Source organism: Oryzias melastigma, linkage group LG24 (genome assembly GCF_002922805.2).
Source record: "Oryzias melastigma strain HK-1 linkage group LG24, ASM292280v2, whole genome shotgun sequence".
NCBI lineage: Eukaryota > Metazoa > Chordata > Actinopteri > Beloniformes > Adrianichthyidae > Oryzias > Oryzias melastigma.
The window spans coordinates 10,831,662-10,846,675 of record NC_050535.1 but is presented as its reverse complement, the minus strand read 5'-3'; the positions used below and the strand labels follow the sequence as shown (position 1 = coordinate 10,846,675).

General features: G+C 39.2%; 1 protein-coding gene across 1 annotated transcript; it reads left to right on the top strand.

The window, feature by feature from the left end:
• The first annotated feature begins 1,201 nt into the window (after positions 1 to 1,201).
• On the top strand, positions 1,202 to 6,637 carry stxbp6l (syntaxin binding protein 6 (amisyn), like). Its single transcript, XM_024291989.2, has 7 exons — positions 1,202 to 1,485; positions 2,548 to 2,715; positions 3,465 to 3,595; positions 3,673 to 3,979; positions 4,053 to 4,151; positions 5,848 to 6,011; positions 6,093 to 6,637. The coding sequence occupies exons 1-7, from the start codon at positions 1,464 to 1,466 to the stop codon at positions 6,114 to 6,116; spliced, it is 915 nt and encodes a 304-aa protein (XP_024147757.1). The 5' UTR covers positions 1,202 to 1,463; the 3' UTR covers positions 6,117 to 6,637.
• Positions 6,638 to 15,014: the final 8,377 nt, after the last annotated feature.

The window sequence follows — 15,014 nt, the reverse complement described above, 5'->3', positions numbered from 1 at the left end:
CGTTATTGGAAATATTATTATTCTATTTTAAAATTTTATCTATAAGATTTTTTTTTGAAAAACTTTATTGAAAGTATTTTTCTATCAAAAAGTTTTATAAGATTATTTTTCTTTCAAAAAACTTTATTGTAAAGATTAATTTTCTGTCAAAAACGTATTAAAAAGAGGATGTTTCTATTTCAAATAATTTATTTATAAGATTATTTTTCTATTGACAAACTTTATTGATAAGATTAATATTTTATTTAAAAACTTTATTGATAATATTACTTTTCTATTAAAATCTATTTTAATAAAACCATGTTTTTAATTAAAAACGTTATTGACAAAATTATTTTTCTATTAAAAAATTTATGATAAGATTATTATTCTATTTAAGCATTTATTGATGGGAAGATTACTTTTCTATTAAAAAAACTTTATTGAAAAGAACCTTATTTTTATATTTAAAAATTCTACTGATAAGATTATTTTTCAATGGAAAAATATTTTATTGGAAAGGTTATTTTTCTATTTTAAAATGTTATTTATAGGATTATTTTTCTATTGAAAAATTATTCAAAATAGTTTTCTATTGAAAAACTTGAAGAACTCTTTTAATACAATTTTTTTTGAAAAACTTTATTGAAAGTGCTTTTCCATCAAAAAGTTTATAAGATTATTTTTCTTTCAAAAAACTTTATAGTGAAGATTAATTTTCTATAAAAAAAACGTATTAAAAAGAGGATTTTTCAATTGAAATACTTTATTCATAAGATTATTTTTCTATTGAAAAACTTTATGGAGAAGATTAATATTTTATTGAAAAACTTTATTGATAAGATTATTTTTCTATTAAAATCTCTGATAAAACATTTTTTTTAATTAAAAACTTTATTGGCAAGATTATTTTTAAACTGGAAAAACTTTGTTAATAAGATAATTTTTTTCTTACAAGACAGAAAAAAATATTTTTTCTGGAAACAGGCTCCTTTTACTTTCTTAAGATTCAGCTTTTGCTGTGTAGGTCTGGAGTCACTAGATGTCCTCAGCTCCTTTCATCTCCATCATTAGCTTCACCCAGACAGTTTGGTGTCCTTTAATGTCGAGTTCAGTTTGTTGTTTGATTGTTCTGTAGTGTTTATGAATGTTCTCCTTTGTTCCTGGTTCTTCCTTCAGGGGATGAAACCCAAATAATTACTGCGATTATATGGGCACCTCCTTGTGTGGACATTCATCTGAGCACAGAGACCTCAGCCTGACAGACAGACAGCTGCTGTTCTTCAGCTTCACCACGTGTCTGTCAGCCTCCTGAAATGGGGAGGATGGGAGGATTTGAGCCCAAAGGCGAGGCACGCCGTCCGGTGTGCCGGATATAAAGTCATGGCTGAATCCTTTCAGATTTAGTTTTTTTTGGATAGAGCTTTAAACCTGGACTGACGTGATGGAGATCCTAAAATAGATTCCATCAGACCTGCGATTGGATGGAGAAGCGGACCAGAGCAGGTGGGTTCAACTTTTTACCAGCAGGTTTGGGAACACAAGACTAAGAATCTCCTCAGCTATGAGCACATAAAAATGACATAAAATAACAACAATGTACAAAACATTGTCTGGTTTCAATACCAAAATTATATTTTTAAACACATGAACCCTTTTTCATTATTATTTCTAAGAAAAAAAATTTGCAAAACAAAAAATTTAGCAATTTTTTTTGAAAAAAGTTCACATCATGTCCTTAAAATAATGTTAAAAAACAGAAGCTTATGGTATTTTAATAAGTTTGCATTATAATGCAATCAAAAGAAAAGCTGCTGGAATCAATATAATGTTTCTCCTAAAAATATTGTTTTTTGGAGATACTGGGGCTCCTGTGAGTAAATGACAGGAGTTTCAGAGACTTAAGAAAGTTAAGATTAATCAAATAAATTTGATTAAATTGTAATTTTTTTTATCCTGTTGCTCCAACAGTTTTTCCACCACTATTTAAAATTAATATTTTTTTTTTATTCGAATTTGCTTTTATTAGTTTCCTAATTAAGTCTATCGGGAAAGGCACCCAAAAAGCTTAAATTTGAACCAAAAATGTTTACGATAACACCTTTTTGAAATATAATTCTGCTTTAAAATGATCAGGTAAGTTCTTATTTTTGCAGTTTAGTCAACATTTTAGGACAAAGTAAATCACAGATTTCTCTGAGTTCCTCTCTGAGAATGATGCTGACTGATTTCGGAAAACTTTATAGGAATTTTCAGAAAATTTATAGAATAAATGAAAATGAAAGTATCAGATGAAGGATTTTTAGGTGTTTTTATATTCATTAAATTTTATTATTCTCTATTTTTTGACCAAGAATCTCACCCAAAAGGTGAATTTCGGATGAATTACTGCAGAAACTGTCCTAGAAAACAACACATTTTTTTCTTTTTCTTTGTATTTTAGCCAAAAACGACAAAATTATAATCAAAATACCACTGAGAACACTCAAAATGACTGGAATGGGTCTTTAAACTTGCTAGCTGCCTGGTCTTTATTTGGCTCCAGTCTCAAACCGCCCACCTGTGCAGGTTTCAGGACGACGATGAACGTCGATTCAGAAATCAACAAGCAGCTCTTCCTCCCTCAAAATGAGCGTCTGCTGGTTGCACTGGAGGTGCAGAGGAGACAGAAGAAGAGGAGATCCTTCCTGCCCACCTCCTCCAGAGAGGAATACACAACCTTCATCTGTGTGTCAGGTAATGAGAGGAGCAATCATCCAGCAGCTCAAACTGACGTCCTGTTGTTTCAGGCATGTCTGGTTGTATCACAAAGTTTTTAAACATGTTCAAAGCTTGTTGGTTTTATACTCTTTAGATTCCCGAGTATATTTCTGGTTTTGTTTCTTTTGGGAGTTCATGGGTCAGTTTTTGTTTTATTTTGAAAGCGTTTTCCTTCTACCCCTTAGTTGCTTTCTCAACTCAACCCACTTTCTGCTAAAAGTCTTCTAAATATGTAAAAACCTCAAAGAAAAACCATTCTACTTCCTGTTTGAGAGCTGCCCTAACATGAAAACTCTGCAGTACTCATATTAACCACTAGGGGTTGGTTGTTGAACCTAATTCTAAACTTTAATTTTACTCTCTAAGACCTGGTCTTGGCTTGAATCTGATGAGAACTTACAAAATGAGCAACATTTTCTTACCTATGTAGCAGAGATAAGGACTCAGGTGTTATTTGGCTTCTGTATCATTAGGATTTAGCTCACTGGTTCAACTGAGCACCATTAAAGCCTTGAGAGTGGGGAAACAGTCACCAAGAAATTCTGATTTGTCACTAGGTCACAACTTGTTCCAGGAGTACACCACCTTCACTTAGCAGTGGGTAGGATAGGCTCCAGCACCCCATCACCCCGAAAGGGATTCAGCGGGTTCGGATGGACGGATGGATGGATGATTCCTGCTTGGTCTCTTTCACAATATTTTCTGAATGCTTTCTTTTCTCAAAGTGACCAACACCTCCCCCCACCAGCTGCTCATCACCAAAGTGAAGCAGTTTTCTGGCTCCCCCTCCTTCACCAGAAGATCTCAGTGGACGGTGGAGCAGCTCAAACAGGTCAATGGCATCAATCCTAACAAGGTAATACGCTCTGATGACCACTACACTATCAATTAATCATCCTGGATGATCTTTAGTTCTTTATGGTTCTTTCTCAGGACACCCCAGAGTTTGACCTGGTGTTTGACAACGCTGTGGACCAGTGGGTGGCCAGCTCATCTCCCGAGAAGTGTATCTTCATCCAGGTCCTGTACCGCGCCTGCCAGACTCACTGGGAGAGCAAAGCAGGAAGCCTGGTGAACCTCAGGAAGCTAAAGGCCAGCCAACAGAAAACACCGAACCAGATTGAACCGACCGGTGTCCCCAAAGAACCCGCAGCACCCAGAACCCTGCAGGTCAGACGGAAAAGCATCGCCCCCCCCAGGAAGACTGAGTTCATCAACTGCCAGTCCAAGCTGACCCGAGGTAGTTCTGGGGTTGATTGAACCGTGGTGACCACGTGCTTTTGAGTCCAGTTTGAAACGGGTTTTTGTTTCAGATGCCAGCACCATGAATCTGGTCATCTATCGCTGCAAAGCTTTCCTGAGTCGAGTGAGGAAGCTGATGGTTGCAAGACGGAAAGGTCCACCTCGCCCAGGTAAGATAACAAAGCTCAGTGTGTCAAAGTCAAGGCCCGGGGGCCAGATCCGGCCCTCAAGGTAATTCTATCCGGCCCTCCACATCATTTTATTTTATTGTTATCAATGGCCCGTTTATTTCTAACTTGAATAATTGTGACAAAATATATTTTTACAGAGAGTAAAATATTGAAAGTGATTTAAGGTTTAAATTGATTTATTCTGGAATAAAATTCCTGCCTTTTTGTGATTCATAATTATGTTCAAAAGTTGCAGTTTTAACATTATGTTAGCTTTTTGGACTATTTTGGTGTTTACTAAGATTTATTTGGGCTATTTTGGATTTTAGCTAATATTTCCGCTACATGCAAGCTGTTTTTGCTAATTTAGGCATTTTTTCATTTTTTAGGCTATTTTGGAGTTTAGCTATTTTTTTTAGCAACATTCTATCTGTTTTGGCTAACCTAAGCGATTCTTTTTAGTTTTTTTTAGGGTCATTTAGAATTTAGCTAATATTTTAGCTGGCTATCAGCTTCAACATTTTTAACGATCAATTTCAGTATCTTCATCTATCAGCACTAGCATCTTCAGCGGCCAAATCAGCTTACAGCATTTACACCAGCATTATTGCAGGTAATTAAATATATATATATAGTTCATCATTGTCAAAAAGTTATGTTTTTAGAGTTCAAAAAAAACTTTTTTGAGGGGAGTGTTCAATAAATGTTTATCCTGTTCGCCCGCGACTGAAGGAGTGTTTTGGATTTTTGCCCCTTGAGATTGACACCCCTAGTTTAATGGTTTAATGTTTGGATCAGAACTGTGAGGTCACTGAGATCAAGCTTTCTTTATCTCTGATGGACCTTTTCGCTTATAGAAGAGGCAACGCTTAAGTCTGAATCCACCATCTGATCCAGCTGTTGGATTCAGATCTGATCTTGGTGCTGGAAGCTTCTCTATGGGTAAAAGTATCTGTCAAATGTACTGTAAAGGTTAGGTAGCAGCTCTTCTTGGCTCGTATGGAGCAGCCTCCCCAGCATCGAGATGATGGATGAAGCGGCTGGCCCGAGAGGATGCTGGGGTGAGCGATGGCTGTTAGTCATTTCCCCCGCTGTCTGCTTGTCCATTGTCCTCTCCGAGCTGCACCTCTGGGTGCAGCAGAAAGCTCTCTGTGTGATGTGGCCGTCAGCTGAGAGCTCCCTTTGTTCGCCTCGCGGAGCTCCACACAATGGGCAGTCTTTTGGGGTCCACAGATCAGTTGAACCTGCTGACATTGGCAGTGTAATGGATGGGAGATACGCCAGACTGCTGCGTCTCCGCCTGCAACAAACACAAACAAGGGTGGAGGTGTATTTCTGTGTGCAGTTGGAATATTTTCTTCACTTTCATTCATAAAGTCCAACTTAAAAGTGTTTCCAGTGTTCTTTTAATTATGATTATGGCATTTTTAGCCAAAATTTTGGAAAAATGTTTCTTTTCCAGGACAAGACAATATTTAGAAATTCAGTTTTAAGCGTAATTTTCTTCATTTATGTCCTCCATCATCAGAAAAGTACCACAAAAACATGATAAAAACACAATTTTCACCAGAGTGGGTCTTTAATACCTCATCTAAAGTCAGATTTTTCGTGTTCTTGTAGTAATATGTCTCATCATTATGACCAGAACCGTAAAGAGAAATTCCCGTCTTTGAATCTTTCTTTCTCCCTTCTGTAGACAAAGGTCAGACAGGGTCTCGTGGAGCACAAAGAACCATGGGTAACGTAGTCCACAGGATGACGGTAGCTCTGGGGGAGCGTGGAGGCAGACTGACCCGTGCTGAAGACCGCACTGTGAAGCTGATGCAAAAAGCTCAGCAGCTCGCCGACACGGCTCACAAGGTGACGCCCCGTCCACCATGAAGACCTCTGACCTTTGAGTGTCTTTAATAACAGTTAGTCTTTCTTTTTTGTTTCTCTCAGTTGGCACTGAAGAGCACCAAATAGAGTCTGCAGGACAATAACAGCATCCAATGACCAGCGGCGGGCGCTCTCTGCTCATAAAGGCTGTTGTGGAAACTAGTTTCACTAAAATAAGATTCTGCCCTTGAGTGTGATTCAAATAATATTTAACACTTTACTCTGAAAAACTACTGACAGGAAGTTCTGATGTTCTTCTTCGTGTGATCATGTGACCACAGGTGGTCTGCAGCTTTTGTACCTGATCTGCTCAAAGTGTTTGTTTAATTGTCTGTCGTCTTTACTGTTTGTCTTCTGTGTCGTCCGTCCGGTCTCGTCTGAGCTCCAGTAGAGCTGAAAATGTGACTTCAGAGGAGCTGCTTCGAATCTGCATCTGATCTGTCTTTTAGTCCAGTTTTAATCTGAAACAATAACACAATTACAGATCTAATTCAATATGATATTCATTCTAAACTCAAACATCGTTTTCTGTCTGCCTTTGTGTATTAAGCAGCACCGTCTGTCTTCTCTTTTACCTTAATGAATAAAACATACACTGTTAAGATTCACTCTTTTTTCCTTTTTTGATTATTGGATCTTTCGTCATTTTAAGCAATAAAGTGACAATTTCACTCAAAATTGCTACAAAAGTTAAAAAGTTTACCATTTTATTTTTTTTATTTCATCTTTTGAGCACAAATTGCTGTTTTTAGTGTGGCCAGCAGGGGGAGCCTGTCACCCATTTTCAATCAGAAGCATCATTACACGTCGACTCTAGAATACTAGAATTTTAATTAAGATGTTTTAAAACCCTTGATGAAATCCACAGAAAACTGCTATATTTTTTAATGAGATTTAGATAATATCAATAATTATTTGTTACATTATTTGTTAAGTGTTTACTTATAGCAATATTATTTTAAGATGCAAAGAAATAACAGGTTTTCAAGAAAAAAAAACACCAAATTTACCCACTGTCTCAAATTTGATCCACATTTATTTAACATGGTGTAACTTTACTATAAGGAACTAATTAGCAATTAATTTGACATTCTGAGCTTGTTGAACTAAACAGTCAGGACCGAGAGTGAAGCTCCGACGAAGAGGAGGCCCATCATAATGGTCATCAATCAATCAGGCAGTCGATTGGAGGAGACATTTCTGTTTGCTAAATTTTCTAGAACCTTCTCCTAAAGAAAACTTTACAATAATGAACTGAAAGAATAAATAGAGGGATGGAGTCATGGATAAATGAATAATGAGAAATAGACTCAGAAGAAAAGACAATAGATGAAGGATGCATAGAAATGGATTATAAATGATGAATCTATGGATGAATAAGAGATGAACGTATAGATGACATTTTGATGGATGGAGCGCTTTGACTATATACATGACTGTGGTTGATCAGCTGATGGGGTTTGGGGGTCATCCCGTGGGTGGAGGGTCAGCTAAAACCATCTCCTGTGACTCCGCCCACTGCTCTCCCCGCCTGTCGTCTGTCCTTTCAGCTGGTCCTGAGCAGCCGGCCTCTCGCCTTGTGGACGATGGATTTGACATTAACAGGAAATGAACGCGGTGCCCCCGCCCCACAGAGGAGCTTGTCAGTGCCCGGCTCGTGCCGAGCGGACCGCTCAGAGCCTCCGACTGAGATAAATGATGATGGAGGAACAGCGTTGAAGTGGAGTTTGAACCATGATGCTGCTCTAAAGTGACCGGCGAGGAAGAGGAGCAGATTCTGACTGTAATCAAGAAATGTAACGACCTTGAGCATCCTGCATCGCTGCACTCAAAATATTTTGCTCTGACAGATGGAGGAGATGTGGAGGCTCGTATGGATGGAGAATTGGGACGATTTGAGAAGATGTTGAGGGAGGCAGCACAGCCCCTGGTCATCCATCTTTCCCTGACAGATCCACTTACATCTGCACGGAGCGGGCGGATAGATGTAATCCTGAGCTGGATCAGCAGTCAGATAGCTGCTGTACATGTGTGCTCATGAATGTCTGACACACAAGCAATAAACAGACAGATCAGATAAACTGGTGATGAGATGGTGCTGTTAAAATGGTTTTAATATGCGTACCTGTAGCCTGTCCAATGTAAGACGTCTCCAAATTAATTTAGTTAAAAAAAAAACAGCTTCATGATGGAGCTTTAGTTCTTTGTTCAAGATCCAAAACATCAATGAACCCATCTGTTCCTCCATACATTACTCCATCAATCTATACATTAATCCATCCATTTATCAGTCTTTACCTTCATCCGTGTATTCATCAATTCCTCCATTCGTCTATATGTCAGTCCACCCGTAGATTGACACATGCATATATATAAGTCAAGCTAGTGGACTTAAGCCTTATGTCCTAAATCGATCTATATCTTTTGTGAATTGATTATTGATCTTTGAAGCTTAAATTGATTTTTTCAACCCAACCTTATTCCAAAGTTTGGGTTGAAGGTCCCAATAGCAAATGTTTTGCTTACTATTTTGTCTTTGAGAGTTTCAGAGAAACAAAGAATGCAGAAAATGTTCAAGTAGTGAGGAGTCAGAGCTCCATCTCCCCCTCTCCACTAGCGCTAGTACTGAAGACACTACATCTCCCAGCAACCCCAGCACACACTCCCTAGATGTCACTCAGCTGATTAATTTTCCAATCACCCACAGAACACTAAAGCGCTGCACAGATTCTCACTCAGTGCAAAGTATTGTTTGTACCACTCTACCTGCACTACCGAGCATTTCATTCTAGATATGATCTTCTACTTTCTTAACCTGCTTCATCTGATTGCTTTGCTGCCTGTCCTGACCCTCACCTGGACTCTGACAACTCTACTCTCTTCTTGGATGCCCCCATTATTCTGACTGACTCTGATTTAGCTTTGTGGACTTTTGTGTCTGAACCTATAATCCTGCTGCATGTGGAACCAGCTGTCTCCCTGTTTGTTGCATTCGGTTTGGTTTTACCTGCACTTAAAAACCCATAAAGTTACACCAGCGGGGAAAACAAAAGAGACAGAAAGAAATTGGAAAATATAGATTTTACTCTTACTATCATGGTTCCAATGCCTGTACCCAACACGATGATGAAAATTGTAAAGTGCCCCCATATCTTACTTTCTTTGTCGTTGTTTCATGTTTATTTTTTGCACTCTTTGTTGCCTAACAACCCATCTGCGTTCACACTGATCTGAACTGCACCAGGGATCGCTTCCCAGCAGACCAGAGATCTGTCACTGGGTTTGGACCAGAGTTCTGGTGAGCTTTCACAGCTGCCAAATAAAGCAGACTATGAGAGAAAACCAACCTTCTGTTGGAACAAACATCCTAGTGGGAATGAAAAGTGTTTAATTACCTTTTTATTTAATTTCACAGCTCAAACTGCAACAGAGCAGAATGAACACACTATCTGTTCTTAAAATAAGTTAGAATGGGATGGGATTAAATGCAGATTTTGTAGTAAAGTTACACATGTGTGACAATAACATGTTCTTGGATATGAACTCCTTCTTTGCTCATCGGACCTCCCAGCTCTGATTTTCTGTATTGTGGATCCTGATTCTGCTCCGTCTCTGACCATCCTTTACTTCTGGATGCTGGCTCCCGCTGAGGCCTCTGAGTGTCTGGGCAGGTGTCTAACTGGATGATAAATGACCCTCATCCTCACATAATTGGCTGCTGGCTGTTTGGCCTCAGAGCGGCTTCGTGTCTGCTGGGCAGCGGCCTCGCTCTGTCAGTCAGCGTCCAGCTGCACCTCTGATAGCGATGCTAATGCAGAGTCCCTGCAGCTCATTGGCTGAGCGCGCACGGCTCCAGATAATCCATTACAGCGGTGACAGTAATGATGCCTTCTGAACACAGACTCCTCCGCGTGCTAAACACTGTTTGAGCGTCGGTGTCACGTAGGAGCAGTCAGGTGGGGGGTGGGGGGTGATGGATGAGTCTGGCCGCAGCCCCTCATCCATCACCTGCAGCCTGGCGTTTGTGCGCCGTATCGATAACTTAAAGGCTTCTGTGAGTTTTGATTATTCGACTGTCAGCTGATAATAACATTAGCTCATGTTTGGTCGTGCACAGGAGACACGGCTGCTGCCACGGCAGATGTTGGAGACCCAAACATGAACTAGATCAGATGTTCTCATGATGGATGGACTGGAGGAAGAGTTTGGAATGATTGCTTCACAGCACACACAGCAGACACAGAGAAGAGAATCACAGTTTTATGCTATCATTCTTCTTCTATGTTCATTTAGAGTCAACATTTACAAAATCTAGGTCATATATTGTGGGAGGAGCCAAAGCCACCCTAATTAGGCTCATGAAACAATAATTTGATTCATGTCACAAAAATTGAAGGTCACACCAGCTTGAATTATTTTATTTATATTTAAGTATGTTGGTAAAAAAGTCTTTATGTTTGTTTTATTTTATTTTGTATTGGACTAATTATATGGTTACAAAAAGAAAAACAAGGAAATGTATTTGTTGAAACTGCTATTAAAATGAATTATGTGCTTACAATAAGTAAATATGTTCAATAAAGACGGGGAATTTCCCTCTAGTTTCTGCAGCAAAAGTCAGCGACGGGCATGGGAGCATCAGAGAGCAACCAGAGTGGTCACGGTCCAGGCAAGGGTCGGGGCAGGCGGCAAACAACAGAACCAAAGACGAAGCCGGATCAGGTGAATAGGAAATCAGGTCAGGATGAAATGCTCGGTATGCAGGCTGAGTGGCACAAGGAATACTTCGCACTAAGTGTAGTCTGAGCAGTGGTTACATGTCCTGTGGCTGATTGACTGACAAGAGTATGGAGACATCCAGAAACTGTGCGCTGGGGTTGATGGGAGAATGAGTGCGGTCAGTACTCAGGAGATGGCTCCCGCCGATGACCACAAGGGGAGACAAAGCGTTAAACATGGTTTTTTTAACGTGCTTTTAGCATAGAGTGTTCACACAGGTCATGTACTCACAGTTGAAAGAAGTTTGGAGCGAATTGTTACAAAATCTAGTAAATCTTGCTCCTGGATTTTTCTTTTACAGCTCCATTCTGTTAAATGAAATGTCATACAATTTCGGCCAGGCACAAACTGCAATTATTCATTTCTTCTTCATGGCACGTCCATGTTATAAAAAGGTCAAAAATATAAAGGTTATCCATATGTCACTACCAAATCCAAGTTCAACTGGTTTGACTTTTGACACAATCGCAGCTTGTTTTGTACGTAAAACCTGAAAACAGACTCAAAAAATTGCAACACGTAGTGCACAGAATCCTGAAACGTGCATTTACATAAAATTTTCAGGGAAAATGGTTGCTTGGTTTCCGACCCCGGTGTGAACACAGCATTAGTTTTTAGCTTTGGTGTGTTTTCTCTTGGTATTTCTCTAGTCCTGTTTCTAGTTCAGCTCATCTCTAAGGATTTTTTTGTTATATTTGCTGTTTTATAATTGGCCACTTTTCCCTAATTATGTGGCAACTTTTTGTTACTAAACTTACTGGACCAACTTTTGGTTTTTCTCCGACTATTTTACTGCTCCTGGATTTCCGGCCAGTTAGCCTAAATTTGACATCCAGAGGAGGAGAATCAACGGTTGGTGTAAAGATTAAAAAACACATCCTGGTTCACAACACAGTCTGCAAAATCCTAAAATATCCCCACAAGTAGTATTTCGTTTCGGTCCTTAAATGTTACTTTGAAAGAGATTTGTAAAATGGCTCTGAAAAATTGGAACTTCAGCAACTTACACACCCAGTTTGAAAACCATTGACTTGCCTACAAGAAGGAGGAGAGGTATACAATATCTGAAAATTTACAAAAAGGAAATACTGGCTGGAGAAAAATGTGAAAATACTATAGAAATTTATTTCAGAAAAAAAATATGTGGTGTAGTAAGGGATCATGTCTTCTTGTTTGAAACTATTTTCAACATGAAAGGAACCAGAGACAGAGTTAGTTCATCGATAGCCACTTGCTGGCTTGTTACAAAAGCAAGGCAGCTTTTATTTACTCCTTTACAGACATTAACAATTGAGTATGGGCGACACCCATGACACCAAAAACTGAAGTAGAAATGAATAATAATAATAAAAAATCTTTATAAGTTTGTCACAAATTTGCACTTTTTTTGGAAAGCCTGGAGTTTTGTGATGTCATCAAGATTAAGAACTTTTTTTTAATAGCTTCAGTTCAACCTAGGTCAGATCTCTGGATGATATTAAGTTCATAGGACACCAGGGAAGATTGTAACATTGGTGTGGAACATCTAAGTCAATGACATATGGATTCATGATTTAACACATTGACAAAAACACTCCAGAATTCCCAACCAGGTTTCCATTTCAAAGAGGCAGAACTTATCATCAGATCTTCCCAAAACCTGCAGAAGAAGCTGAAGGCAACAGAGCCTGTCAGTTCACTGCAGCACATCTTCGCCTCCCTCTGCCCGTCAGTGTCCCCCTCCCTCACATTAACAGAGAAATTGGTATCTTTTGTCAGGCGAGCCGTTCCCCTCCCCTCCAGCTCTGTCCGTCTGTCCGAGTGTTTCCCTTCAGATCGGAGGATGGACGAGGATTCGGAGCGGCTCGCTGGACGCTGGAGTTGCAGCGCCGGCCCCCGCTCCAGAATCAAAGTGACACATGTCGCTGCGGATTTTTCACCTGACATTTCTGTCGCCACTTTTGTCAAGCTTGTGTAACCTCCGCCCCCCCTCAACATTTTTACTTTTCACATCTCTGCAACCTCAACAAAACTCTTCCTTCAAACAATGCAAACAAAGATTTTTGAAGAGGTTAAGGGAAACAAAAACAGATGAATTTGAAATCTAACTGTAATTTCTGAACAAAAAGTAGTTTAGAAGAAGAATCACATTTTTCAGTGAGATCAGGAAGAAAAAAAAAGCTGTAATGAGAAGTACACTCGCTGCCCACTGTAGTAGACTCGCAATCACAAATTTCTAATCAGCCAATCACATGACAGAAACTCAGTGCATTTAGGCATTTAGACGTGGTCAAGATGATCTACTGCAGTTCAAACATCAACATGGGGAAGGAAGGCGATTGAAGTGACTTTGAACATGGCAATTGGTCCCAGACGAGCTAGTCTGAGTATTTCATTTCTACTGGGATTCTCACCCACAACCATCTCTAGGGTTTACAGAGAATGGTCAGAATAAGAGAAATATCCAGTGAGTGGCAATTCTGTGGATGAAAGTGCCTTATTGATGCCAGAGGTCAGAGTGGAATGACAACAGCAACTCAAATAATCACTGGTTACAACCGAGGTCTGCAGAAGAGCATCTCTGCACACATGACCAGTTCAACCTTGAGGCAGATGGACTACAGCAGCAGAAGAACACACCAGGTGTCACTCCTGTCAGGTAAGAACAGGAAACCGAAGCTACAATTCCTACAGACTCACCAAAACTAGAAAATAGAAGATTGGAAAAGGTTGCCTGGTCTAATGAGTCTTGATTTCTGCTGCAACATTTGACTAGTAGGGTCAGAATTTGGCGTCAACAACATGAAATCATAACTCCATTCTGCCTTAAGCAAAGGTTCAGGCTGGTGGTGATGGAGTAATGGTGTAGGGAATATATTTTCTCCACATTTTGGACCCCTTAGTACCAATTGAGCATGATAACAGTCCCACATCCCACCTGAGTATTAGTGCTGACCATGTCCATCCCTTTATGACCAGTGTACCGTCTACTGATGGTTACTTCCAGCAGGATAAGGCCCCATCTCCTAAAGCTGGGATTATCTCTGGCTTCGTGAACATGTCAATGACTTTGCTGGCTTCCACAGTCACCAGATCCCAACCCAACAGATCACCTCTGGGATGTGGTAGAACAGGAGATAGGCATCATAGATGTTCAGCTGATAAATCTGCAGCAACTGCGTGATGGTATCATGTCAATATGGACCAAACTCTCTGAGGAATGTTTCCAGTACCTTGTTGAATCTATGAAAGATTAGGGCAGTTCTGAAGGTCCAATACTAGCAAGGTGTACCTAATAAAGTGATCCATAAGTATAGAATACTGCAAACCTGTGGAAAATCAACAGAAGCAATACGATTTAGATCTAACTTGAGGTAACATTTTCTTAAATTAGTCAAACATGTAGCTTTTGAGGTCCTTGGTTCACCATCTTTTAGTCAGAATGTAATTTTCTAAATTGAGAGGGATTTCTTTGCTGAATACAAACAAATTGTCAGGTTTTAGGAAAATATGATCACAATTTTACTCAGTGTTCACTTGTCATCTGAAAATGTGAGGATATTTTGGTTGCAACCTGATAAATTTAGATTTATGTAAGTGAAATACGCCAACACATGTTGAAAATGGCCGTACAACAGACTGGAGACCTGTCCACCATCACCCAACATTTAACTAGGATAGGCTCCAGTAGCCTCAAAACCTTAAGCTGGTTTAGAAAATGGTAAACAAATTGTTGAGTAATAATCCAAAATGTTTTACCTGAAAACCTTTTTTTTGTCTTAAATTTAGAGCGAACTCAGAAGTACCAAAATGTCAAAGTTTCCCAAGAGACCACTGGTGGCTGTTTGTAGGAAACAACTTTTTTTAAGTTTATTGCTTTTATTCTGTACATGATGATTGTGAGTTTGGTGGTTTTTCTTCAAATGTTGTTCTGAGCTCTAATTTGTTCATATCATTTGTAGTTGGATTGATCTATAGCATTAGAACCTGTCGTGTTGTCAGTGTATCTTTAATTCTTACTAGTTTTACCTCACTTTTAAAGTTGATGCCACAAAGGATTGTGGGAATTCTACATTAATAAAGTTCCTTTAATCTCTTTCATCTTCTGGAATTTCTTTGAAACAAACAGCATCTTTGATTTGATGTTTCCTTAGCTAAAGAGGATAATAAAAATGCACCAGACTTCATTTTCTTTTTAATTTGCTGATTTGGAACGTCTTTTTTTTT

Bases quoted from the DNA above. Each gene is read 5' to 3' on its own strand.
- stxbp6l (XM_024291989.2), top strand. From the start codon at position 1,464: ATGGAGAAGCGGACCAGAGCAG. The intron at 3,596-3,672 runs GTAATACGCTCT...GTTCTTTCTCAG, and splicing joins ATGGCATCAATCCTAACAAG to GACACCCCAGAGTTTGACCT. The intron at 6,012-6,092 runs GTGACGCCCCGT...TGTTTCTCTCAG, and splicing joins TCGCCGACACGGCTCACAAG to TTGGCACTGAAGAGCACCAA.